At 39.9% G+C, this 25,963-nt stretch overlaps 1 protein-coding gene across 3 annotated transcripts in view; it reads left to right on the top strand.

The window, feature by feature from the left end:
• The window catches only part of LOC108515619 (sorting nexin-25-like), a 107,121-nt gene that overhangs the window by 52,172 nt on the left and 28,986 nt on the right, over positions 1 to 25,963 (top strand). For all 3 annotated transcript variants that reach the window (XM_017852658.1, XM_017852657.1, XM_017852659.1), the window contains exons 3-6: positions 1,623 to 1,839; positions 7,130 to 7,302; positions 9,715 to 9,901; positions 25,129 to 25,199. In XM_017852658.1, the coding sequence (XP_017708147.1) occupies positions 1,623 to 1,839; positions 7,130 to 7,302; positions 9,715 to 9,901; positions 25,129 to 25,199 (648 nt within the window). The remainder of the gene's footprint in view (positions 1 to 1,622; positions 1,840 to 7,129; positions 7,303 to 9,714; positions 9,902 to 25,128; positions 25,200 to 25,963) is intronic.

The raw sequence follows: 25,963 nt of genomic DNA, 5'->3' as shown, positions 1-25,963 counted from the left end.
AAAAAAAAAAAAAAAAAAAAAACCTCTGAGAAACAAGAAGTGATAAAAAAATAACCTTGGTACCCTTGAGGTGGAGCAGGATTGTGTAGCTAAATGTTTTTCTCTCTTGGGACCTTGTGGGGAGTCACCACCAAGCCCACCAATATTTTATTTTTGAAAAGACCTAGCTTCTTGCAGACATCACACTGGCTCCAGCTTCTTTCTATATAGGCTTTAGAAATAGTGCTGTCCAACACAGTAGAGCATCCTAAATGTGGCTGGTTCAAATTGAGATTGCTGAAAGAATAAAATATATACCAGATTACAGAGCTTAGTATGAAAAAAAGCAAAGTATTTTATTTTTAAAAAAAGTTTTAAATATTGATTACATGTTGAAATAATATTGTGAATATATGTTGTTAAATGAATATATTATTAAAGTGAATTTTACCTGTTTATACTTTTTTATTGTTTATCTTATTTTTTATGAGCTTCTTGTGGTATCTTTTTACTTTTTTAATGTGTCTTCTAGAAAACTTAAAACTTACATTTGTGGTTCTCATATTCATATTAGATAGCACTGGTCTCTGGCTAGGCTTTCCTAATTCCGAGGCACAGAATTAAGAACGTAGACACTAGAAATCTTCCAAAGAAGGTGATCAGCCACAGAGGCTGAGCCTAGTGTGATAATCCAAGACTGGTTTATGGGATTCTTCCTATGTTAGTTGAGGTCTTGTTACGAGACAGAAAGCACAATGTAATTGAACAGGGAAAGTTAAGTATAAAGAATTATTAATGTACAACATGGGATTCAGTACTGAGGAGTAAAGAGACACTAAAGAATATAGAAAGAGCAGATATTGGGAGCAGCCATTCCGGCTAGGGCTGAGGCAGAGCACCTTAGGACAGAATACATTTGGAAGAAGTTTCCTTCTTTACCTTAGAATTGAGATCCAGGCCTTGGAGAAGGCACAACCTTGGCCCACTGGATGGTGAAGAAGGTTGAGCAGATACCACAGGCGAGGGGGAGCCACCCATAGGATGCCAGCAGAATTCTCTTGAAAGCTGCCCTGTGGATGGCACTGGAACTCGCTATTGGGGTAAACACCGTCGGGTGCCATGCCTGCTGCTAAATGTGGCAGGAACAGAGAAGAACACACAGGAACTGGGGAGAACAGCCCCTTCCTCCTCCGGTTGCCCTCCAGCATGTGCTACTGATAGACTTAACGTTATGCCAGTGGGCAAAGAAACTGACGGTGTTTGCAGGGCCCAGCTCCAGTATCATAGAGCAGGACAAAAAGGCTGAATTCAGAGCGGAGAGGCAATAGATTGATAATGGGTACACTTCATAAGTGTATTGCTCTGATTTTTTAGTAAATTTAGGTAGTTTGGCACCAAGGTGGAATATTTTAAAATAGGGCTCTGTAGGAAAATTTAGGACGTGGTCACCATACTAAACATTCTAGTTAGATGAGAATCTTTCGTTTTAAAAGACTTCGGAGTTCTCATGAGTTCTGTTTTCTCCTCTCTTCAACTTTAAACAGTGAATATTACATAGTTAGGTGGCCAGTTTCAGTAGAAATGCGGTCTTGGTGTTTGCTTCTTTCATTTGTTTTACTCATTGCTTTGTTTATTCCTGGTAGTGTTCGACTACAGTTATAGAGATTACATTCTGTCCTGGTATGGAAACCTCAGCAGAGATGAGGGACAACTTTACCATCTGCTCTTGGAAGACTTTTGGGAAATTGCCAGACAGCTGCACCACAGACTGAGTCACGTGGATGTGGTTAAAGTTGTCTGCAATGATGTTGTGAGGACTTTACTCACTCATTTCTGTGACCTGAAAGCTGCTAATGCCAGGTAACCGTTATAAGCAACTTACCCCCTTTTTTTGCGTTACATTTTTTTTTTTAATTGAGTAAGGGGTCAAAGTCAAGATAAAACTCTAGAATATTCTGCCTATTGCTGGCACTTGCTTGAAAATGTAGATTTATTAAGGGGGAATAATCGTTGTGTTCTGATAGAGTAGTTTTGGTTTTCACTTTCTGCTGGAAAACCACTTTATAAATACAATTAATTCTATAAATAAACAGTAAAATGAATTTTACTGAGCCAGCACTGTGATGATCTTATAGTATTATGAGTACCTAGACATAAAAAATTTAAATATAGTGTTTTCTAGCATGAGCAGAGTGAATGAGTTTACAGTATTTAGACAAATTTAAATATGGTTCATGTTCCTTTTTGTGAGTCCTGTGTTGAACTCTGTTGCATCACGATATCCTGAAAACTGATTTTCAAAGGTACTTAATATTGGAGCTTCTGGGCTTTAACTAGAGAGATTTCATTATGAAAGTAGCTAATGTTTAGGCTTATTAGCCCTTTGTATTGTTACATAACAGTTGTACATATTGGAGCTTGTGGGCTTTAATTAGAGGAATTTCATTATGAAAGTAGCTAATATTTAGGCTTGTTAGCCCTTTGTATTGTTGTGTACCTAACAATTGTACATAAAAAGCTGTCCAACTGAAATGAGTAGCCTTCTGCCTGTGTGGATATGGACACGGTTGGAACAGGAATGGGAATAGTTAATGTGGCCTATTCTCGCCTTCAGGGAAGAGGTAAAGTATTTAGATGACGTCACCCTTCTGCCCTGTGATGCTGTTCATGTAGGCGACCTTGCTGCTGAATGCGGCTGTGCAGCAGGTCTCCGTTCCCAGCTGTCTTGCCCCTTCCTGTGACTCTTCTTCTCTCCCTCAGGTTTATGAGGCAAAAATCCACAGAGCTGTGACATGCCCACTGTTTTCCAGCTTCCCACCCCAGTGTTTTACGAACTTTTTTTTGAAACTAGGACCCACTGTGAGAAATTCACTTGATATTATGACCCAGTTTCATAAAACAGTACTTTTACTACCTCTAATGACTTTGACACTTTTTTTTAACATTTTTAAAAATTAATGTTTAAGACCAACTCAATTGTATTTTCTTACTTAAAAGTCATAAACCATGGTTTGAAAAACATTACTGTAAAGCAGTGATTCTCAGACTTTGTGTTCCCGGGATTTCTCTACATTTTTAAAAGTTTCTGAGAACTTCAAAGAGCTCATTTCTATGGGTTCTATCTAGTGGCGTGCTGGAACTGGCTTGTACTGGCATGCAGGAGTGAACTGTGCACAGGTGTTCCCAACTTTTGGTTCAGTTATACCAGATTGGTAACTTGAAATGGGCCATGGTGAGAGTATTTACACCATGGAATGGGCAAATGATCCAAATCAGAGCATTTTTTTTCTCAGGAGAGCCAACATTTACCAGTTCACAACTCATTGTATCTATTGATATTTACCATATTTGATATTTAAAAACTAGGAATTTTTAAAGTGCAGGAGTACACGGTACACTTTTCCTTAGCCACAAGAATGATGATGTCATCTCACATGTAGCCTGTGGAAACTACTATGCTTGGAAGAATGAGAATGAAAAAGACAAATGACCTTTTTATATTACTATAGTTTTAACATCCCAGATCCCCTGCAAGGATCTTGGGGACACCCAGGAGTCTCTGGACCTCCCTTTGAAAACTGCTGCTTATAGAGAAAGTAACTTCCAGTAAGTGGGGAGGGATGTGAATCAATAAGGAAAGTGAGAGAAATAGGGCTCTTGGGTTACCTCCTAGAGTCTCAGAAGCTTCAGCCTCTGCTTTCGAAGTGTTCACCAACCTCTGCAAGCACCTGCTAATTTGCTGTGGTATCCATTATTTCAAGTGTTCCATAGTCCCTCTTGACAAATACTGTGAAAGACGTATTTGAATTCAGTGAAAGCTCATTTGAAAGTATGTAAATGATGGTCCAATAGAGGACAGTATTCTCTCTCTCTCTCCATATATATATATTATTTTTTATTTTATTTTTTTCTTTCAGACAGTCTCACTCTTTGCCCAGGCTAAAGTGCAGTGGTGTGATCGCAGCTCACTGCAACGTCCACCTCTCGGGTTCAAGAATTCTTGTGCCTTAGCCCCCCAAGTAGCTGGGATTATAGGCATGTGCCACCACACCCAGCTACATTTTGTATTTTTAGTAGAGATAGGGTTTCACCATGTTGGCCAGTCTGGTCTTGAACTTCTGACCTCAAGTGATCCACCTGCCTCAGCCTGCCAAGGTACTGGGATTACAGTGAGCTACTGTGCCGACTTGAGGACAGTATTTTAAATCAGTGTTTATTCCAGTTAGAAAACTGATGGGTTTAGATTTGGGAGAAGAGCAAGTGGTTAGAAAAATTCAGTGGTTTTATGATTATTTAATTTCAACATGAGAATATATTTTTCATCGAGACGTTTACTAGCTTTTGAGATTACTGCTTTTGTGGATAGTATAAATATATGGATAAAGCATCAGAATAATAGAAACAGAAAGTGATTTAATATTAGAAGCTCCTTCTCTTTGGGTTTCTAGTTTTCTTATGCCAAGGGTAGATTTATCTCACTGGCATCTGGGCTATGCCTAGAAGCCCTAATTGATGATAAAGAATAAAGAACAAAATAAAGAAAAAAAATTGTACCACATTTCTCATGGATTATGGATATTTGAAAAAGTACCAGTAGGTCACTGGCATTTTTCATATAGATGATTGCGTCCTGGAGAACTAATATTGTCTGTGTAGCATCTTATACAAACCATACAATGAGACTGGCAGACAGTGAGTCCAGGTTTAATGGCAAATAGCTGTATCTGCCTGCCCCAGGTCAACAGTGCTCTTGTCCTAGGAATTTCCAGTAGTGTGCAGATGTCTATTGGCAGCAGAATGACTTTGGTAGCCTGGGTAGCACCCAATTGAATTGGCCACTATCAGACAAAGAATAATAAATTGCCTTAATAAAACAACACATCCTTTAGTTGGCTGGTGGGCAATTGTTCATGGAGGCAGCTTTCCGGTCAGCCTGTATTTATTTCTAGACCATCATTCTGTTGCCGCTTTAAGCCAATCTAGATCACATTTAGTTCTTGCCTCTGCTTCCTCTTCCTTTGTCCCGTCTGTCTTGCTCCAGCATGTTTTGGGAAAATCTAAAAATGATTGCTTTTATACTATTGTTTCAGTAGCATCTTTAATTTCATAGTTTTCTTCTTTGCTGGTCAAGTACTGGCATGCAGTTTGAGGGAAAAAAAGAATGGTTTCTTTTCATGTTTTCCTTCTTTATCTCTGAAATGTTCTTTTTTATCTTTGTAATTTCTGATTGTGGTGTAATATAAAGAGTTGGGACTTGAGATTGAAACAGAACAGGACTTGAGAGAGTTATTTCTACCACTTATTACCTCCGTGACATTGACTGTTCACATAATCATTCAGATCTTAATTTTCTCATCTATAGAATACAAATGATGATGTCTACTTTTTGGTGTAGGTAGGAGGATTAAGTCATTGTACATTTGAAACTTTTTTATAAAATATTAAAGTCCTTTTGCTCACTCAAGGAATGAGAACCCAGAGGTAAGTAGTAGGAATTACACAAACAAATGATTGATCCACACTGAACACAATAAGGATGCTGCAAAGACTGATGGCTACAACCCACCAGAAGGCTAGTAGACATCTCCTGCCACAGAAGCAGCCTCACCCCTCATGATGCTTTCTTGGCTTTGAAGCAATACTTGATGTCCGCTTTTAGAGCACGTCTTAGGAATATCCTGCTTGGAGTTAGTGGAGGGATTCCAGGGAGAGATCTGCCTTTCCTTTTACCGTAGATCAAGCTGTTTTGGCCAGCCCTCTGGCCTTTGGCTCAGTCAGAAGGATTTTCCCTAACTTAGCTGTAGGAGGGAGAGGAACTTGTGGCAGTCTGAGCACCAGGCTCCTTTGTTGTCTGCCTTCCACTGATACGGAGAAGGCACTGTGTACTCTTTGAGAGGGATTTTGATATTATTTAAATAAGCTTCTCTGGTAAAAGTGGATTTTTTTCCCCAACTTCCTCCAGTGCTTATTAACTAAATAGATATTTTAAAAAAGAATTACCTTTAAAAGTGCTTGATATGATAAAGGAGTGGCATCTTAACCTTACTATAATAAAATATCAACCTAACTGGCAGCAAAGATAGAGTTTAAAATAATTGAAGGTGCCTTTTGAAAAGTCAGCCTATCAGTATATGCAAAAGACTTCTTCTAAAAATTTCTTTTCATGTCGTTGGCTTTACACGTTAGGATAGAATTCCTCCAGGTTGTACAAGACAGAGGAAACCTTTCTTTTCTAGCGTTATACACTCTAGAAACTAGTCTTCAGTCTCCAGTGCAAAAATAAGTTTCAGTTAACACCTGAGAGGCACGGGTCATAAAGGCACTAATACGCACTACTTTCATTTCCTGTGCGGTACCTGGTATGTTTCTCTCCCTCTGTTTCATGTTTTTTCTCAGTGTTGCCCACTAGTTACTGTAAGAATCTCTTCTATTTTGCCTCCTTATCTAGAAGACATTAGAAAAAGCAGCATCCCAAGCTTTCTTGAATCACTATCAAGATACTTTGGGAAGGGAAGTATAGAAAGTTCTATTTTCCAGTCTTCTTCACTCAGATCCTCCACATTAATGGTCCTGGGATGGAGTCAGTACTGACAGGGAAGTGCACAACCAAAGTTGTCAAGACTGGCTGAAAAATACTTGGGAGCCTCACAGAATGCAATTTGCCAACAAATTAGATAACGTGGAGTTTATAGACCCTCTGGCTCACTAGAAATACCTGTAGGCTTTTTATCCTGTGATCTCCCAGTCAGAAAGCAGGCTGGCGACCTTGGTTTATGCTTTGTTAGGTTTTTTTGAAAAATGAAGCTGCAGGTCACATTTAAGAAAACATCTAGAAGACTTAAAAATTACCCAGATAAATACTCGTACCTTTTTAGATTGTTGCTATGATTTTGGAGTTATCTATATACCCTTTGATGCTACTGAAGTTAGTCGTTATGATTTCATCTGAAATCCAGAAAAGCCATGCGTTTGCATTTATTCTAGCAAAAGTTTTCCAGGTTAGTTGATGGTCGAGGAAATTTGATTGTTGAGCAGATGGCAGAGTTACCATAACCAGTGTGTTTCCCATTTGAAATATTTTTTACCTAATAGTACATAATTGAATTGTTTCTAGAAATTTCTCTCCTTCTTTTTCACTCTCTTTGTTTAGACATGAAGAACAGCCAAGGCCTTTTGTGTTGCACACATGCTTGCGGAACTCAGATGATGAAGTAAGATTTCTACAAACATGTTCTCGGGTTCTGGTGTTTTGTCTCCTCCCCTCAAAGGATGTGCAGTCTCTCAGCTTACGTATAATGCTTGCAGAAATTCTCACAACAAAAGGTAGACTTGTACAGTTGATTTTACTAATTCAATAAGTGCGCAAACTAATGTGCTACATAGTAATGTGAAAATAATTTGTATAACACCTATGCAGACCTTGTTTACTGTTGAACGTACAGGATTTGAAGTATTTTCAAAATTTTGTTGCTATGTCTCTCAAAGTATTTGGCCACACAGGATAAACTTACATTTTTAATATGACATATTGCCAAATACACAGTCCATTATGTTGTATATTTTGACACAGAAAACCAGTTCTTATGCTCTCCACAAGGAAGCGTTCATTTGTGATAGCTTTTGAGTTATCTAGGCCAATAATATGTACATTAATGAAAGTATGCGTGTGTGTGTGTGTGTATAATAGCTATATAATATCCATAGTGTGTATGTTTATATATTACGTATGTGTGTGTGTGTGTGTATTCAAATTCTTTTTTTTTTTTAAATAGAGGTGGGGGTCTTACTATGTTGCCCAGGCAAGTCTTGAACTCCTGGGTTCAAGTGATCCTCCCACTTAGGCCTCCCAAAGTGCTGAGATTACAGGTGTGAGCAACCATGCTTGACCACAGTCAAATTCTGATTAGTATATTTACTTAAAATAGCTTTGCTATATGATTTTTTGGTAATGCCTATACAGTAATGCATTGTTTAACAACAGGGATGTGTCCCAAGAAATGTGTCATTAGACAATGTCATTGTGCAAATATCATAGAGCGTACTTACACACCTACATGGGATAGCCCACTACACACGGATGCAATATGGTGTAGCCTATTGCCCCTAGACTGTAAACCTGTACACCGTATTACTCTACTGAATACTGTAGGCATTGTAACACAATGATATTTGTGTATCTAAATATAGAAAAGATACAGTAAAAATACGGTATACAAGATAAAAAATAGTACACCTATATAGGACACTTACCATGAATGGAGCTTGCAGGACTGGACGTTGCTCTGAGTGAGTCCGAGTGAGTGGGGAGTGACTGTGAAGGCCTAGGACATGACTGTGCACCACTGCAGACTTCATAAACACTGTACACTTAGGCTACACTGAATTTATTTAAAATTTTATTTTCTTCAATAAATTAACCTTAGCTTACTATAACTTTTTTTACTTTATGAACTATTAATTTTTTTAACTTTTTTACTCTTTTGTAATTATAGTCATTTATCATCATTATCAAGTATTATGTACTGTACATAATTGTATATGCTGTATTTTTATACTATTGGCAGTGCAGTAGGTTTGTTCACACCAGCTTGACATCATTAAATGGTAGAAAATTTTCAGCTTCATTATAATCTTATGGGGGCCACTGTCATATATTCGGTCTGTTGTTGACCAGAATGTCATTATGTGGTGCATGACTGTACATAATTTTGTGAACTTGGAATAAATAAAAAGGAACTGTAGCACAATATAATGTGATTACTGGAAAAAAGTTAACTATATCCAAGGAAATGCTTAGTCAGGATAAGAGAAACTTTCCCTCATCTCAGTCTCAGACAAATAGCATTGCATTTGAGATGCAGTGATTATCTCATTTACTATATCAGGATAAGCCAGCTGTGCCCATCAGCTATTATAACCAACCACAGAGCAAAAAGGAAGTTTCAAATCTAAAGGTAAAGGATGGCTTTGTAATAGTGTCATTGACTTTTTAACTTCCTCTCTAAGGTCTGTTTTAACCACTTGGGGAGAATGTTGACTTGCATCCTTTGGCAGACTAAGCTTGTCAAAACATATTGAGACTTACAAAATAAATAAAAGAAGAAAATCAGTATACCTAATTTTTTTAGTTTTTTTTATTTGTTTGTTTCTTGAGACGGAGTCTCACTCTGTTGCCAAGGCTGGAGTGCAGTGGCGCGATCTTGGCTCACTGCAACCTCCGCCTCCTGGATTCAAGCGATTCTCCTGTCTCAGCCACCTGAGTAGCTGGGATTACAGACGTGTGCCACCATGCCTGGCTAATTTTTGTATTTTTAGTAGAGACAGGGTTTCACCGTGTTAGCCAGGCTGGTCTCAAACTCCTGACCTCAAGTGATCCACCAGTCTCAACCTCCCAAAGTGTTGGGATTACAGGTGTGAGCCATTGTGCCCAGCTTTAATTTTGATAGTTTTGTTAGCAACTTGAGTTCCAAATGACTTCATTATTCCTTTACATTTCACTTATTTATTAAAGTGACGGCTTGATTATAGCCACAGATGATAAAATATTTGGAGGGATAGGCAGCGGTATGTGTGCATGTGTATACATTTTTGAATTGTTTATTGTATTATATAGATAGTCCTCTGTTTGGCTACTTGGAGAATGTTTTCCAAATGTGGTTTCAGTTATGTGATATATAAACAGTTCCCTTAAAGAAGAATACCTTTCTCAGTAGCGATTTCTTCTTCTTCCTGTAGTCTTGAAGCCGGTAGTGGAGTTACTGAGTAATCCAGACTACATTAACCAAATGCTGCTTGCCCAGCTGGAGTACAGAGAGCAAGTGAATGAGCATCACAAGAGAGCCTACACCTATGCCCCCTCTTATGAGGACTTCATCAAGCTCATTAACAGCAACTCTGATGTGGAGTTCTTGAAGCAGCTAAGGTATTTGGTCTTCAGTTATAGCACAGCAACAGCTACTGATTATCATCCACTGCCTAGTTAGGTTAAAAAAAAAAAAAGTAGTAGGCAGGGAAGCAGAAATAAAACAAGTCTATAAATCTTACTATTTGGTGACAGCTAAATTTATCCAGCATCTCCTTAACAGTGTACTTAGAATGACTTTTTTCCAAAGTATTAGGTTTTTCAAATACAGTTGACTCTTGAACAATTTGGGAGTTGGGGGCACCCACACTCCCCACCGCCCCACCCCAGTCAGAAATCACATATAACATTTGACTTGGGCCTAGCACAGTGGCTCACACCTGTAATCCCAGCACTTTGGGAGGCCAAGGTGGGCGGATCACTTGAGGTCAGGAGTTCAAGACCAGCCTGGCCAACACGGTGAAACCCCGTCTACTAAAAATACAAAAATCAGCTAGGTGTGGTGGCACATGCCTGTAGTTCCAGCTACTCAGGAGGCTGATGTATAAGAATCACTTGAACCTGGGAGGTGGAGGTTGCTGTGAGCTGAGATCATGCCACTGCACTCCAGCCTGGGTGAGAGAGCGAGACTCCGTCTCAAAAAACAATAAAAACAATAAAAAGAAAAAAGAAAAAATGACTCTCCAAATACTTAACTACTAAATACCTTACTGTTGACCAAAGTCTTACCAATAACATAAACAGTTATTAGCACCTATCTTGTATGTTATATGTATTATATATTGTATTCTTACAATGATGTAAGCTAGAGAAAAGAAAATATTATGAAAATCAGAAAGAGAAAATATATTTACTATGCAATAAGTGGAAGCAGATCATCATAAAGGTCTTCATCCTCATCTCTTCACATGGAAGTTCGCTGAGGAGGGGGAGAATAAGGAGGGATTTGTCTTGCTGTCTCAGGTGGCAGAGGCAGAACAAAATCCTTTGTAAGTGGACTCATGCAGTTCAAACCTATGTTTTTCAAGAGTCAGCTGTAATAAGGCTATAATAGATTGAAAGCTCTTCAGATGTCAGGAGTACCTGCTTAGCTGCTCAGATGACTACCTTAGAAAAGCTTTGGAAGGACCTGGAAGGACATCAGAAGGAGATGATGTGTTTTTAAATTACAGAGTAGAACGTTGTGTTGGTTTTTGTTTGTCTTGGACAGTACAGAGGCTTGGGTTTGAGAATAAGAGGTTCTAGATTAATTATTTTGAGAAAACACATTTGAAAATACCATAGGAGTATCTTTATAGGGGAGCGCAATGTCCCTTGTTATACCTGAGACATTTTAGGGGTGAGTGTTTATTTTTGTGTTTTTTTTTTAACAGTATATACACATTTAGTGTGATTATATAGTATTATCTAGTTTGTAAATTTTCTAGACTTCTGTTTCTCTACCCTTCTTTTTAATGTTCCCAAATGATAATACATGGGAAAGAAAGAAAACTCTTATATGTTCATTTTGTTTTTCATTAATAGTTTTGGTAAATCCCTCATGGAAAAGTAAAATATTGGTTGAAATTGGGTGTTTGAATTAGTTGAGGTTTTTAAACTTGTGACATTCACTTGTGAACTAGGGTTAATGTTAAGATGACTCATGCTGTTTAATTTTCTGATTCGAATAAAACACCATCGAAGGAGACATACCGTGTAGATGCCACTGTGTTCTTATACATGGTGTCATGTCTTAATCTAGGTGTCACAAATACATAATGACGGGTTCACTTCACAAATATATACCTCAAATACATAATGACGGGTTCAATTCACAAATATATACCTCAAATACATAATGACAGGTTCACTTTACAAATATATACCTCAAATACATAATGACGGGTTCACTTCACAAATATATACCTCAAATACATAATGACGGGTTCACTTTACAAATATATACCTCAAATACATAATGACGGGTTCAATTCACAAATATATACCTCAAATACATAATGATGGGTTCAATGTAAACGGATTTGTTTACAAGTAATTTAATTTTGGGCATAATATATATCTGATACAATATTTGGAGATTTTATGTTTCTCTTGCCATGCATAATTTTGAATAGGCTACATGATATTCTTTATAGATTTGTTTTATTTATGTCTGAGTCTTTTATTTGCTGTGCCTGGTGTGACAAGGTAGCATGATGACTATGCCCCACAACATTGTAATTTCTTCCTAAGACATTGTTTACAAACAGATAATTCATGTTGATAATTTGTGGCTTCATTGAATTCCTGAGCATTTTCTTTGACCAAATAGTCTTTCCACAGTAAAGGCAGATGTGGACTATTTGGTAACCTCAAGCGAGTTTAAGATAACTATCGAGAGTCAACAGTGGCAAATTAAGAGAATTGGTATTCCTTGTTCTTACAGACTTATGGGTGAGTGTTCTATTTTGTGTGCCAAACTGAAGATTCCAGCACTGCACATAGGGATGTATTTAATAGTTAATGGAGGAAACAGAAAGGCATGAGATTTTTTTTTTTTTTTTTAAGAGACAAGGTCCTGTGGTGTTGCCCATGCTGGACAAACTCTTAGGCTCAAACAGTCCTCCTCCCTCAGCCTTCCAAGTAGTTGGGACTACAGGCGAGCTCCTGATTTTTTAAAATCAGAACTAATTATTTTGAATAATCCACTACTGGTTCTCTAGCACCATCTGTTATTTTGCATCTTAACACAGTTCCTGTATTGTAAGATGAATGAATCTTGATAAAATGAATGGTTTATCTTCTTCAAAATGTACCAGCCAAAGATTCAGAACTATTTAAATACTATATACAGTTCATCATCTGGTAGATAAAGAAGTAGCTCAAAAAAAAAAAAAAAAAAAATCCTAGCACTTTGGGAAGCTGAGGAGGGCAGATTGCTTGAGCCTGGCAGTTCAAGACCAGCCCAGGGAACATGGCAAAACCCCATCTCTACAATGAAAAACAGTAAAACTATGGTGTACACTGCTCCAGGATGATTGAACAGCTTACTTCTGTTTTTGTTTTTTTGTTTTTTTGAGGCGGAGTCTCGCTCTGTCACCCAGGCTGGAGTGCAGTGGCCGGATCTCAGCTCACTGCAATTTCCGCCTCCCGGGTTTACGCCATTTTCCTGCCTCAGCCTCCTGAGTAGCTGGGACTACAGGCGCCCACCACCTCGCCCGGCTAGTTTTGTGTTTTAGTAGAGACGGGGTTTCACCGTGTTAGCCAGGATGGTCTCGATCTCCTGACCTCGTGATCCGCCCGTCTCGGCCTCCCAAAGTGCTGGGATTACAGGCTTGAGCCACTGCGCCCGGCCTGAACAGCTTACTTCTGTTGCAGTAGGAACATCATGGATTGCCTTAACTTGATTGATGGAAGATTACACTGAAGTTCTGATTTTACGTTTTTCCTTTCCCTTAACTCTTTCTCAAAGATGACTTCCTCTTGACATCATAAATAGGGCAAGATTAAAGGGATAGCACCCTAGGTGCCCTGAGAAGCAGGCCCTTTGGTCTTGAGCACTGAGGGACTTAAGAGGCAGTAGAAGTGCTAAACTGAAGAATGCCTTTAAAAACATGAGATATGATTCACATACCATAGAATTCACCACCTTTAAGTGTACAGTTCAGTGGTTTTAGTGTATTCAAAGACTCTGTGACTGTCACTACTTTGTAATTTCAGAATATTTTCATCACCCTAAAAAGAAACCCTGTGCCCACTAGCAGTCACTCCCCATTCCTTCCCTCCCTGCAGCCCTTGGCAGCCACCAGTCTGCTTTCTGTCTCTACGGATTCGCCTAGTCTGGACATTTCATATAAATGGAATCATGTAGTATGTGGCCTTTTGTGTCTGGTTGCTTTCACTCATTGTGTTTTCAAGGTTCATTTGCATTGTATAACGTATCAATGCTGCATTCCTTTTTTTGGCTGAATAATATTCCATGGTGTGAATATAGCACGTTTGGTTCATCCTTTCACCAGTCCATGGGCAAGCTGGATCGTCTGACATTTAAAGGATGCCTTTTGAGTGACCGTTGAGCATCTTCAGTGACATTGTCAGTGACTGTTGATAAGTGAGAGTGAAATAAAATGTGGCAGTTCCTAACCTCTTTCTAGTATGGCCTCCTGCCACGGTGTACCCACCGCCACCAAGGAGTGACGGGACACAGGCACCAGGAAGGCGCATTCCTTTTGGGCACTATCCCCGTTCTGTGTGTTGTATGTTCCTCTGTCTTCCACCTTATTACTAGGCTTTGCATTTCCAGCAGAGTTTGCAGAGTCAGTGGGAAGGGCACTTGGAGGTATTTGGATTAAATAATCGAGCTTGTCAGGTGACTAGTCTGTTAGAGGCAAAAGGAATCCATTCTCAGATTTAATTAGGTTGGATCCTTTTACGAGGGATCTCAGCTCACTGCAACCTCTGCCTCATGGGTTTAAGCGATCCTCCCACCTCAGCCTCCCAAGTAGCTGGACTACAGGCACACGCCACCACACCTGACTAGTTTTTGCCATATTGGCCAGGCTGGTCTCGAACTCCTGGCTTCAAGTGATCTGCCCGCCTCAGTCTCCCAAAGTGCTGTGATTACAGGTGTGAGCCACCATGCCCGACTGGAGCTGTTTTCTTAATTCATAGACTGAGCTGTTCTGTTGTTTTTCTGGTACAATTATAGTACTCTGCTATCTGACTTTATTGGTGTTTTATGTTACTATCTTCAGATTGCTCTCAGTACAATTTTGGGATAGGCTGCCTAAGGCAGGTAATGTGTTTTATTTAGACTAAGCAGTTGATGTACCTATCCACTTTTATTTTTTACATATTTGAGAGATGCGTATTTTCTAAAGGAAATAAAGTCCTTCAACTCTGTTAGGGCAGAATGCACTAAAAACAAACACAAAAAACCTTGCAGGTGATATTTGTAGTCCTGGAATAGTTTGGTTATTTTCTGAATCAGCATGAAGTGCTTTCACAGTAGAATTAGAAATGCATCTTTCAAATATACTAACTTAGTGGTTTTAACCTTGACTGTATGTTAGAACCACTGAGACCTTTTAAAAAAGTAAGTTGTATATCCCACTAGCTTTTGTAGCTTTTCTTTTTCTTCTTTTCTGGATGCAGGATGTTGAAGTGAAGATGTGGTGGTTATACTTGTGTGATATTTTGAATTTTCCATTGTTTTCTGGTAGGAGCAGTGACCGACTCTGCTAACAGCACAAGAGCCAAAAATGTGAATGCCATCCTGGTTCAGGATATTAAAGGGCAGCTGGATAGGTTTCCCATGGTTAGTGCGGGTGGTGAGGGATGCCACAGTCAAGGAAGGCAAACCAGAGCTCAGAATGAAGGTGCATCTATTAGTGAAACTCACAATTGCCATTATACTAGAGAAAAGACTGAGTGTTCCCTTGTTTTGAAGATAAAGTGGGGTCAAAGCAACCATTACAGTAGAAATTAAAGGTCTGTCCTTTCAGAACCTCTTATAAAGGCGTGGGTGGCTTGTGGCCCAGGAAAGCATCCGGTGCTGCCTGCGTTGTGTAATCCTGCAGTGCATTGTAAACTGTGTGCTAATGAAAATGGTTTGCTTTTCCACAGGTAGGTGCCTCGGCTTCACCCCTGGGAAGTTTTATCTAAGTGGTCTGGAGGGGAATCCGGGCATCAGGATTTTTTAAAAGCGCCCCGGGTGATTGTAACATGCAGCTGGTATTGAGATTCTCTTGTAAATGGAGTATTCTTGCACCTGCTTCCCGTCTGAAGTCTTGACTAGACATCCTGTTGTGTAATTCACTGCACTCTAATTATTTGAAAACTGGTTGTACTATTTGAGATACATGGAAACTCTGTTGAGGAGAATATTGACTGAAATGGACACCTCATTTTTTTTTACCACGTTTATTGCAATGAACAAAGGGTGTTTTCTCACTGACCTTTCTGAGAGACATTTTTAACCTAAGGTTTCTCAGTCTTGGTAAAATTGACATTTGGGGCTAGATAATTCTTTATTGTGGGAGGTTGTTCTGTTTATTGTAGAATTTTTAGCAGTGTGCCTTGCCCCTACCCACTGAATGCCAGCAGTATTCTGCTGTACCCCTACAGTTGCGACAAACAAAAATGCTTCCAGACATTGCCAAGTGTCTTAGGGGGAAAAGCTGCTCCTGGTTGAGAGCCACTGGCTTCAACCCATGAATAGATTGGAGGTACTTAAAGTAGTTAGGATCCAATTCAGCTGAAGGTTACCAGAAACCTCCCAAATAATGATGGCATCCAAAGTATAGCAGCTTTTTCCCCAGATTGATTGAGGTACATGTGACCAATAAAAATTCTGTATATTTAAGGTGTACAGCGTCATATATTTATTTAGAGATAGGTTCTCGCTGTCACCCAGGCTGGAGTGCAGTGGTGCAATCACAGCTCACTGCAGCCTTGACCTTCTGGGCTCAAGGGATCCTCCCTCCTGCCTCAGCCTCCCAAAGTGCTGGGATTACAGGGGTGTGCCACCATGCCTGGCTGATATTTGATGTATGTACACATTGTGGAGTAATTACCGCAATCAAGCTAATTAACATATCAATTACCTCACATGGTTACCTTTTTGTGTGTGTGGTGAGAACACCTAGGATCAACTCTTAGCAGATTTCAAGTATATCATATGGTATTACCAACTGTAGTCACCATGCTGTGTGTTAGCTCTCCAGGAGTTACTCACCTTTGTACCATTTAACCAGCATCTTCCAGTCTCCCTACCACCTTCAGCCCCTGGTAACCACCATTCTACTCTCTGCTTTTAGGAGTTGGACTGTTTCAGATTCTACATGTATGTGAGACGATGCAGTATTTGGCTTATTTTTTTTTAGCACAGTGTCCTCCAGGTTCATCCACATTGTTGCCAATGGCAGAGTTTCCTTCTTTGTTAAGGCTGAATAGTAAAGCAGGCAGCCCAGGACTTGTGGTATGGGGACTCCTTCCTTCTCAAGGACCCAGTCTCCTTCCAGCTCACTGCTCTGCCATCCAGAGTTTTCATGGTCCGGGGTGGATTCTAGAATTTCACCCACCGTATCCTAATTCCAGCAAGCAGGATGAAGGCAAGGAAAAAAGATGACAGAGGGTATACACTGGCGGTCTTTTTCTTTTGGACACAGAGTCTCGCTCTGTCACCCAGGCTGGAATACAGTGGTGCGATCTCAGCTCACTGCAGCCTCCACCTCCTGGGTTCAAACGATTTTTCTGCCTCAGCCTCCCGAGTAGCTGGGACTACAGGCATGCCCCACCACGCCAGGCTAATTTTTGTATTTTGGTAGAGACAGGATTTCACCATATTGGCCAGGCTGGTCTTAAATATGGCTGTTGTTTATTATCTATGGGATCCTGGGTAAGGGAGGGAGGCCACTGTGCCGGGATAATTTTTGCATTTTCTGTGGAGATGAGGTATCATTGTGTTGCCCAGGCTGGGTCTCAAACTTCTGGCCTCAAACTATCCACCAACCTTGGCCTCCCAAAGTGTTGGAATTACAGATGTGAGCCACCACGCCAGGCTGCAATTTTATTTAAATAGAGAAAAGCTTATAATAACCAAAATGCCTAACAAAAAGGGTTTGGTTAAAAAGATTTTTGGTGTATCTATACAATGGAATACCATATATTGGTCATGGTGTAGCATTAGAATATTTAATTGTGGTGGAAAATATTAATTATAAATTAGTAAATAAAAAAGGCTCTAAGGCAATATGCATAGCATAAACCTAGTTTTATAAAACAAAAAAATTATGTTTGCATAGAAAAAGATTATAAAGATAGTCCAAATGTTAATAGCGGTTAACTTTGAATGTTGTGCTTTGTGTATTTTCTCATTTTCTTCAATGAACATATGCTACTTTAGAGAAAGTAAAAACTGGTGCAGACTGAGAAAGTAACATCTGCCCAGCCATTTATCGGACTGGTATAACAGACACTAAAGCCACCTACAAAGTAAACAGGAAACAATATTTCCCCTAAGTACCTGCCATGGCAGTAAAATGTCATAATGATCCCCTTCTTTGTGCTTTCGTATTCACTGAGAAACTTTGTTTTCAAAAATCTTAAACTGCCAGTTCCTGTTTGAAATTATATCAGTAAGAATGACAGATTCTACTTTTGCCTGGATGATCTAAGTCAGCTTGACACAAAGAAGCAGCTTCGATTCACCACCCAGATGCAGAGCTGCAGTTATGGGGTTTCTGGACTCAGTATATCTATCTCACAGCCTTCAGGAAAAGAGACCCTGGATCCACCCAACGTTGACCCCTTTACACAGCCCTGCCTTGAGCCTATCAAAATGCTGCTTCATTTAAACTTCACCTTCACTCCACTGTTCCCTAGAATCCCATAGTAATGTTATGTTTTCCCTCGTTTGGAGAGACGCCCCACAGGTTCCACTGCTACACTGTCTCTTGCTCTTTGTGGCGGTCAACTGACCTGAGTTTGCTGGACTAGAGTGATTCTGGTGGTCTCAGGTTGATTGGACTAAAATGCTTCTGTAATCAGGAAAAAGTAAGGCTGCTTCAAATTTGTACATATTTAACAAACATATACACATACCATTTCCCCAGATAGTACATATCTAAAGACTCAGTAACTGTGTTAAGGAAGAATAATAATGAACATTGAACTCTCACTGCGGGGCAGGCTGTGTTTTAAGATTTTTAAGGGTATTATCTAATTTAATGTGTGTAACAACCCTTTGAGGAGAACTTACTGTTACTCTTTTTTATAAATGACAGTGCTTTAGTTTAGAAAGCTTAAATCATCTTCCCAGGATGACACAGTGTGTGTTAGAAACAGGATTTGAACACAGGCCATCCAGTGTGAGCGTTCACATTCTTCACTACTCTGATACACTTTCTCAGTTATCCAGCAGTCCCTTTTCGTAGTGCCATAGATAGGAAAAAACTTCAGCTTAACTGACTAAAAGCATCATGGCTTTCTTTATTCACACGTTCTTTAACTGAAGTGCGGCTAACAAAAACATTCCTAGCCTGTGGCAACTCTGAAAACATTATTATAAAATTCTTTAGGCCGGGTGTGGTGGCTCACGCCTGAAATCCCAGCACTTTGGGAGGCTACGGCGGGTAGATCACTTGAGGCCAGGAGTTCAAGACCAGCCTGGACAACATAGCGAAACCTCATCTCTACAAAAAATACAAAAATTAGCCAGGCATGGTCGCGCACACCTGTAATCCCAGCATTCCAGAGGCTGAGACATGAGAATCGCTTGAACCTGGGAGGTGGAAGTTGCTGTGAGTCGAAATTGCACCATTGCACTCCAGTTTGGGCAACAGAGTGAGACTCCGTCTCTAAATATAAATAAAATAAAATTCTTTGGTTTTCATAAGCGCTTGTAATATGTATGGTATTCTACTCCATAATCTTGCTAATTTTTATAAAACACTGTTTTAAACCATTTATCACATTGCATACCTGAGACTGAGGTTTGGCCAGCCTTTGACTCTCCCATGAAATTACAGCATGTGCATGTCTGGACAGGCTGGAAGGCGGTGGCGCAATCTCAGCTCACCGCAACCTCCACCTCCCATGTTCAAGTGATTCTCCTGCCTCAGCCTCCCGAGTAGCTGGGACTGCAGGCGCCGGCCACTATGCACGGCTAATTTTTTTTTTTTTTTGTATTTTAGTAAAAACAGAGTTTCACTATGTTGGCCAGGCTGGTCTTGAACTCCTGACCTCAAGTGATCTACCCGCCTCGGCCTCGCAAAGTGCTGGGATTACAGGCATGAGCCACCCCGCCCAGCCTCGAATCTGTGAATATCTAAGGTGATCACTTTGAATTGCTGTGTAGCATTTCAGTGAGTTTGAGATTGTTGGGAAACGTTCAGAAACACAAACTTGCTCTTTTTATTTAGCCAGTTGTAAAATACCAAAGAGAGTTGAGGTGGCCGCTCTGGGGAGCAGATGGCAGTTATCTTTGTGTGGCTTTTCCTTATCACTGGGACAAAGGATACTGTAGGTAGGATCTTGCCAGAGTTGGAAAACAGCTGAATTCTTGTTATGCCCCTCCTCCCTAATACTTGACTTTACATTATTTTGCAAAATATATACCAACAATCTGTGCACTTTTGATCAAGGGAAAGTATACAAATACCAACCCTCCTGATTCTTGAACCGAACTCACACTTGCAAAGTCGTATCCTCCTCTGGAGAAAGAAAGCCAAGTGAGTTCCAGGTAACTCTGGAAGCCCGTGTCCTCAAGCATAGCCAGCATTTGGATATGTTTGGATGTATATATTGTATAGTTTTGTTGAGAAAAAACAAGAATGAAAAAGTCAATCATTTCCTCTTGATATCCAGTAACAGTGAATTAAACAAATTCAATAATCATCTTCAGATACCCACTATGTGCAAAGTGCTGTGTGCAGAAGGTCTGGTGAGTACTAAGATGAACTGGTTACACTCCTTGGATTCCACCCCCTGCCGTCAAGTGTTTGCAGTCCAGCACAAGAGTCCCATGTGACTATAAGTAGCTAAGTAGGAAGCAAGATCCTAAGACTGGAAGTGGAGTGTAAAGCCCCAAGGAAGTGGGTAGGAGCCAATATTTTATTCTACAGCAGAGAAATCTTAAGAAAGCTTCAGAGAGGAATGGCCATGAATGGAGTGTTGAATAAGAGTTACTCGGATTTCAGCAGATAAGGGGAAGTGTTGGTATGCAGGAAGAAACAGGAGTATTGTTAAGAAGAAGGAGAAATATTAATGAGAAGGGAGTCAGGAAAGACCTGGAGTGTGTTCATGGTATCACATTTGGTCTGGTTTGGCAGAAACAGTATGCAGGAGGGATATAGAAGGCAGTAAAGCTGGAAAGATGATCTGGCATTGGCCATACTTATGTACTTAGAATAACCGTAGAGAAGATAAGTATTAACCTATATTGAATTTTAGAGTAGCAGGAAAATGGTTAGGAGCATGAGCTTTAGAAGCCAGGCAGCCTTGGATTGTCATTCCGTCTCTAGGACTGAAAAGCAATGGGACCTTGTATAGATCTCATAGAATTCTAATTTCCTTCTCTGTAATGTGGATGTAATTATAGCACCTTATTATGAGGGTTAAGTGAGATAATATAAATTAAAATATCGAAACAGGTACCCAGTACAATCTATGAATGCTAGCCGGTATTACATTATAATTTTATGGTTTCGTTAAATCTTTAACTCTTTACTCGGATGGTGTGTATTTTCTTTGGTACCCTTAATGACTCATTTGTTCCAAAGCATGAATCACTAAGAATATCAAAAGAATAAATTGTTCAAAATATTATTTGTACCTGTTAAGTGTTAGAAATGTTGATTCTTGTTAATTTAGCTCATTAATATCTATTGAGTGCCTACCATATGTTTAGTGCCAAGCTATATATACTATAGGAGAATATAAGACACAACTCCTGTGTTTAAGAGGCTCTTGATCTAGTTGGGGAGAAAAAAGTAGTATATCTTTATTATACACAAAACTATGTAGTTTTCGGCCTACATTCTTAGGCTCAAAAGTGTGTCAACATTGTTTGAAGGTGTATTAGGCCTTGAAATGACTGGGCACACCATTTTCTTTGTTCACAGCCTTCTTTGTGGAAGTGTGACTCTTTAAAACAGCAATATGAAAGAGTAAATTGATACTATTATAGAGCAGAAGTAATTCAGGATTTCAGAGAAGACAGATATTGGTGTGCATTATAGGGATGGGGAAGACTTGAGGGAAGAAGTAATATATGTAAGATCTAGGTAGGTGGACAAGTAGGAAGACTGCCTTCCAGCAGGAAACAAAGCATGAGACTGTAGTTTTGAGAGGGCAATATAGAAACCAGCCTGGCTTAATTAGGTTCACATTCATAGGGAGAAAAAAAATGAAGTTGTTGGATAATAGAGCCAGTGCCAAGTTGTGAAGGGAATGCAGGCAGGAATGTGGGGTTATTCATTTGGGGAGGTGCAGGGGGTATTGAACAAGGGAGAGATGAGGTGAGTGGTTCCGTAGGAGGTGAGGTGAGTGTTGACAGGTACTCAGGATGGTTTGGATGGGAGAGAGGACTGAAGTCAGGGAGACAGACCATTTAGCCATTGCAGTGACCCACTCAGGAAAGAAGGCAACCTGAAATGGTAGTAGCTGAAGGTAGAGTAGGCAAGGAGCTTATTTAAAGGCATTCAAAGGACCATCCACAGGGCTTTGAAACTGGTGTTTATTGGTAGTGTAGGTACCTAAGATGATTTTGAGAAGGATGATGGTACTAGTAGAGAAATGGAGAGGTAAGGAAACCTTACTATAGAAGAAAGAAGGTTAGTTCAGCTTGAATAGGCTTAGGTACATAGGTAGATAGATAAAACAGCTTAGAAAAAGTTAAAAATGACTCATAAGTCTACCATTTTAACACAACTGCCCTTCATTTCATCTCTATTTTGTCTTGTACTTCTGGCTCATATATACACAAAGATACATATGTGCAATCATAAATGTATGTGCCATTTTGCATTTTAAAAATTAATCTGTCATAAACATCTATTTTCATGTAGTCTTTATTATTATAAGTATTACTGGCTGGATGCTTTCTGTTTAATCTGATATGTCCTGAAAGCAAGGACCATATTGGTGGTGTTCATTTCTGTCTGTCTAGAACATAAGAAAAGATTAAGAAGCATTTGTTTAATGAAAGCATTATTGGCCATACTCATTATTGACCATGAGTATTTTCATGAGTTTCTTTGTAGAACTTGCTGCAACAAACATGTATATGATAGTTTGGGCTCTGGGTTTTTATTTTTGTTTTTTTCTTTTGTTAAACTGTTACCTTATGATAAATTCTTGAAATTGGAATTGCTGTGTGGAAGCACATTAAGTCTTCCTCAGAAAGCTCTCTGTCAGTTGGAGTGGCATTTGGCCACAAGACAACTTGACATGCAGCAACTTAAATGAGGCAGGTGTTTATTTTCCCCACGTCGCCACATGTCCTGAGATTGGTAGTTGGGGGCTGTTTTGATGGTTCATTATGTCGTTGGAACCCTGAACTCCTCCTGTCTTCTTATTGCATCATCCTTAGCTTGTAGTTTTTGTTTTTGTGTTTTGAGACAGGGTCTTGCTCTGTTGCCCGGGCTGGAGTGCAGTAACACGATCATAGCTCACTGCAACCTCAACCACCCAGGCTCAAGTGATCATCCTGCTTCAGGCTCCTGAGTAGCTGGTACTACAGGTGTGCGCCACCATGCCCAGCTAATTTTTTTTTTATTTTTAGTAGAGACAAGGTCTCCCTTTGTTTCCCAGGCTGGTCTCAAACTCCTGGGCTCAAGCAATCCTCCCACCTCAGCCTCCCTAAGTATTAGGATTATCAGCATGAGCCACTACACCTGGCCTTTTTCTGTTTTGGGGTTTGTTTTGTTTTTTGAAGAAACAGGGTCTTGCTCTGTCATCCAGGCTGGAGTGCAGTGGCACAATCATAGCTCACTGTGACTTTGAACTCCTGGGTCCAATTGATCCTTCTGCCTCATCCTCCAGAGTAGCTAGGACTACCGGCATGCATCACCACTCCCAGCCAACTTTTTAATTTTTTGTAGAGATGAGATCTCACTATACTGCCTAGGCTCTGGAACTCCTGGCCTCAAGCAATCCTTCTGCCTCAGCCTCCTAAAACATTGGGATTACAAGTGTGAGCCACTGTGCCCGGCCTAGCCTGTGGCTTTTACCCTCATGATTGTAAGGTACTGCTGTGCCTTTAGCCAATTGCATCCTTGTTTTACACAGAAAAATGAGGGAAGGGTGAGGACTTAAAGTTGGAAAGGGCTTTTCTGTGGAGGCTGCTTTTAGCCCACTTTCCTGGAATCCCTCACCAGTGACTTTTGCCTATCTCCAAGGCTAGAATGATATCACCTGGCCATCTCTGACTGCTGGGGAGAAAGCTAGCCTTTTTAGCTAGGTATGTCACTTTCCCTGATAAAACTGTAGGTCACTTAGCAAGGAAAGAAGGGAGACTGGACATTGGGCAGGCAGCCGGCAGCGTCTGCCACCATCTCTGGCTGGCATGCCAACACTGATCCTGACAACCTGCTCTGAGGTCATGAGAGTCCGGCACTGATGTTTATATTACCCTGATGAAAAAATAAGATGCAAATTTGTAAGGAGTCCACGAGTAGCTATGACTAAGATAAATTTGTCTCTCCTCTGGGTTTTAGTTGAAAGCAAAAGAATGTATGTAATTGTGTGCTCTAAAAGCCAGCCAAATATAACATTAAATCTTAGAACACTGCACGGCTTGTGTTCAAAGTAAGAATTAATGTTAAATAATTTTATTACCAGCAGATGAATTAATTCATATAATTAAGGGCTAGGAAACACTCAGGATAAGCCCGTTTGATTAGGGCAATACTTAGTAATCATTAAAGGGCACTTAAGAATTTGGGTTTGTAAAAGCATTGAGTTTATGCTTAAAATAGCTACAACTCCAGGGTTGTACTCAGCACTTAAAATGTAGAATTTTATTTATGTTTCCTGACTTGGAGGTCTTCTTAGGCACACATATTTATAGCTGGTGCTCTAATCTCATGCTTCTCAGCTCTCCGTGTGCCTTAGAATTGCCAGGGGAGCTTTTAAAATATTGTTGCAAGTCCTGGTGTAGATATTTTGATTCTGCTGGGTGGGGACCGTCTTCTAAATGAGAAGCAATGAGGCAGTGCACTCAGGTGGGGCAGTGGGGCTGCCCGGGAGAGGACAGCTTTGAGAACGATTGAAGACGGCACCATCCAGTGGAACTTTCTGCCGTGAAGAAAATGTTCTACTCGCACCGCCCAGCGTGGTCCACAAGTCACAGGTACTGTGGATCATTTGAAATGTGGCTAGTGTGATTGAGGAACTAAACGTTTGTTAGTTTAATTGGATAGCCACGTGTAGCTCGTGATCACCTTATAGGACAGCGCAAATTTAAGAAGTGGAATCAGCTGGCTCTGCTCACTTAGGCGTATGGAGGAGAGGGAGGCTGAGCATAACCTCAGAGTTTCTACAGGCAGTTATGCTTCTGGTATAGAGAACAGAGTGGGGTGAGGAGGCTCGTGGTGATTACATGAGGGCCTCAGAAGTGACTAGCACGTGGCATGGGGCCCGGCCTATTGCAGATGCTCAGTCCCTGTCGATTGTTTTAATGAGCCATGGGCAGGATTCAGCTCCCGTGTGATGTTTGTTTAGTATAAAGACAGTCTAAAGTTATTTCTGAAAATAGTATTTTCTTCCTCTTAAATCTTTTTTCCTTTTCTCTTTTTAAAAATCAGGTATCAAATTGTAGTGGAAATAATCCAAGCGACTACAATCAGCAGTTTTCCCCAACTGAAGAGCCACAAAGGTAAGAGCTGGTTTGTTTTCTTCAGTTCTGCATCTGAAAGGGCGGCCTGATCCCCGGGCCTCTCCCTCCTGTCAGGTCTTTGGCAAATAGGAGCTTTTCTGGCTTACATTGAAATACTTCAATTTATTAGAACAATACTATTACAGTATTAGAGAAGTGTAAATATAATTTCATCCTAACAAAAACCTTTGTTTGTATTTCTGTATTCCCGTATAAACTTTATTCAGCTGCAGTCATAATTTTTAGAAGGTTAGAATCATTTAGTATATAATGTTTCTGTTCTGTTTTTAAATTAAACATGATTACATAATTCTTTTTCACATATTGAAATTTAATAGTTCTATCTTGAAACATAATCTTGATGGTCATTTAAATGACTCCAATTAAGTTGAGGTTTCATAATTTACTTAATCTTTTCCTTTATTTTCCTTTTTTAAGCATTTTTAAAGGAATTATAAAATCTTTTTCCTTTATTTAAGCATTGGATTGCTAATAGCTTTTTCTGTCTTTCCACTCTTGTGTTGTAGTTTTGTTGGGGGGCGGGGAGGGTGGCATATATATATATATATATATTTTTCTTCCTGTTTGTTTCTCTTCCAGTGAAGTAAGATTCTTTCCCAGGCAGGATACCAAAGAATGATTAACGTGTGAGGATGGCTTTCAACTCCCTTGTAGTTTGCCTGATGCTAGAATATTCCCCCTTGCAAGCACAAAGGTAGAGAATGTGTAAAATCCAGAGTGCAGAGCAGGTCTTGCTTTGCAGC

This window comes from Rhinopithecus bieti, unplaced genomic scaffold, assembly GCF_001698545.2.
Source record: "Rhinopithecus bieti isolate Rb0 unplaced genomic scaffold, ASM169854v2 scaffold_35307, whole genome shotgun sequence".
Lineage (NCBI taxonomy): Eukaryota > Metazoa > Chordata > Mammalia > Primates > Cercopithecidae > Rhinopithecus > Rhinopithecus bieti.
The sequence above is the reverse complement of the archived record's forward strand: the minus strand, read 5'-3'. Positions and strand labels throughout refer to the sequence as shown.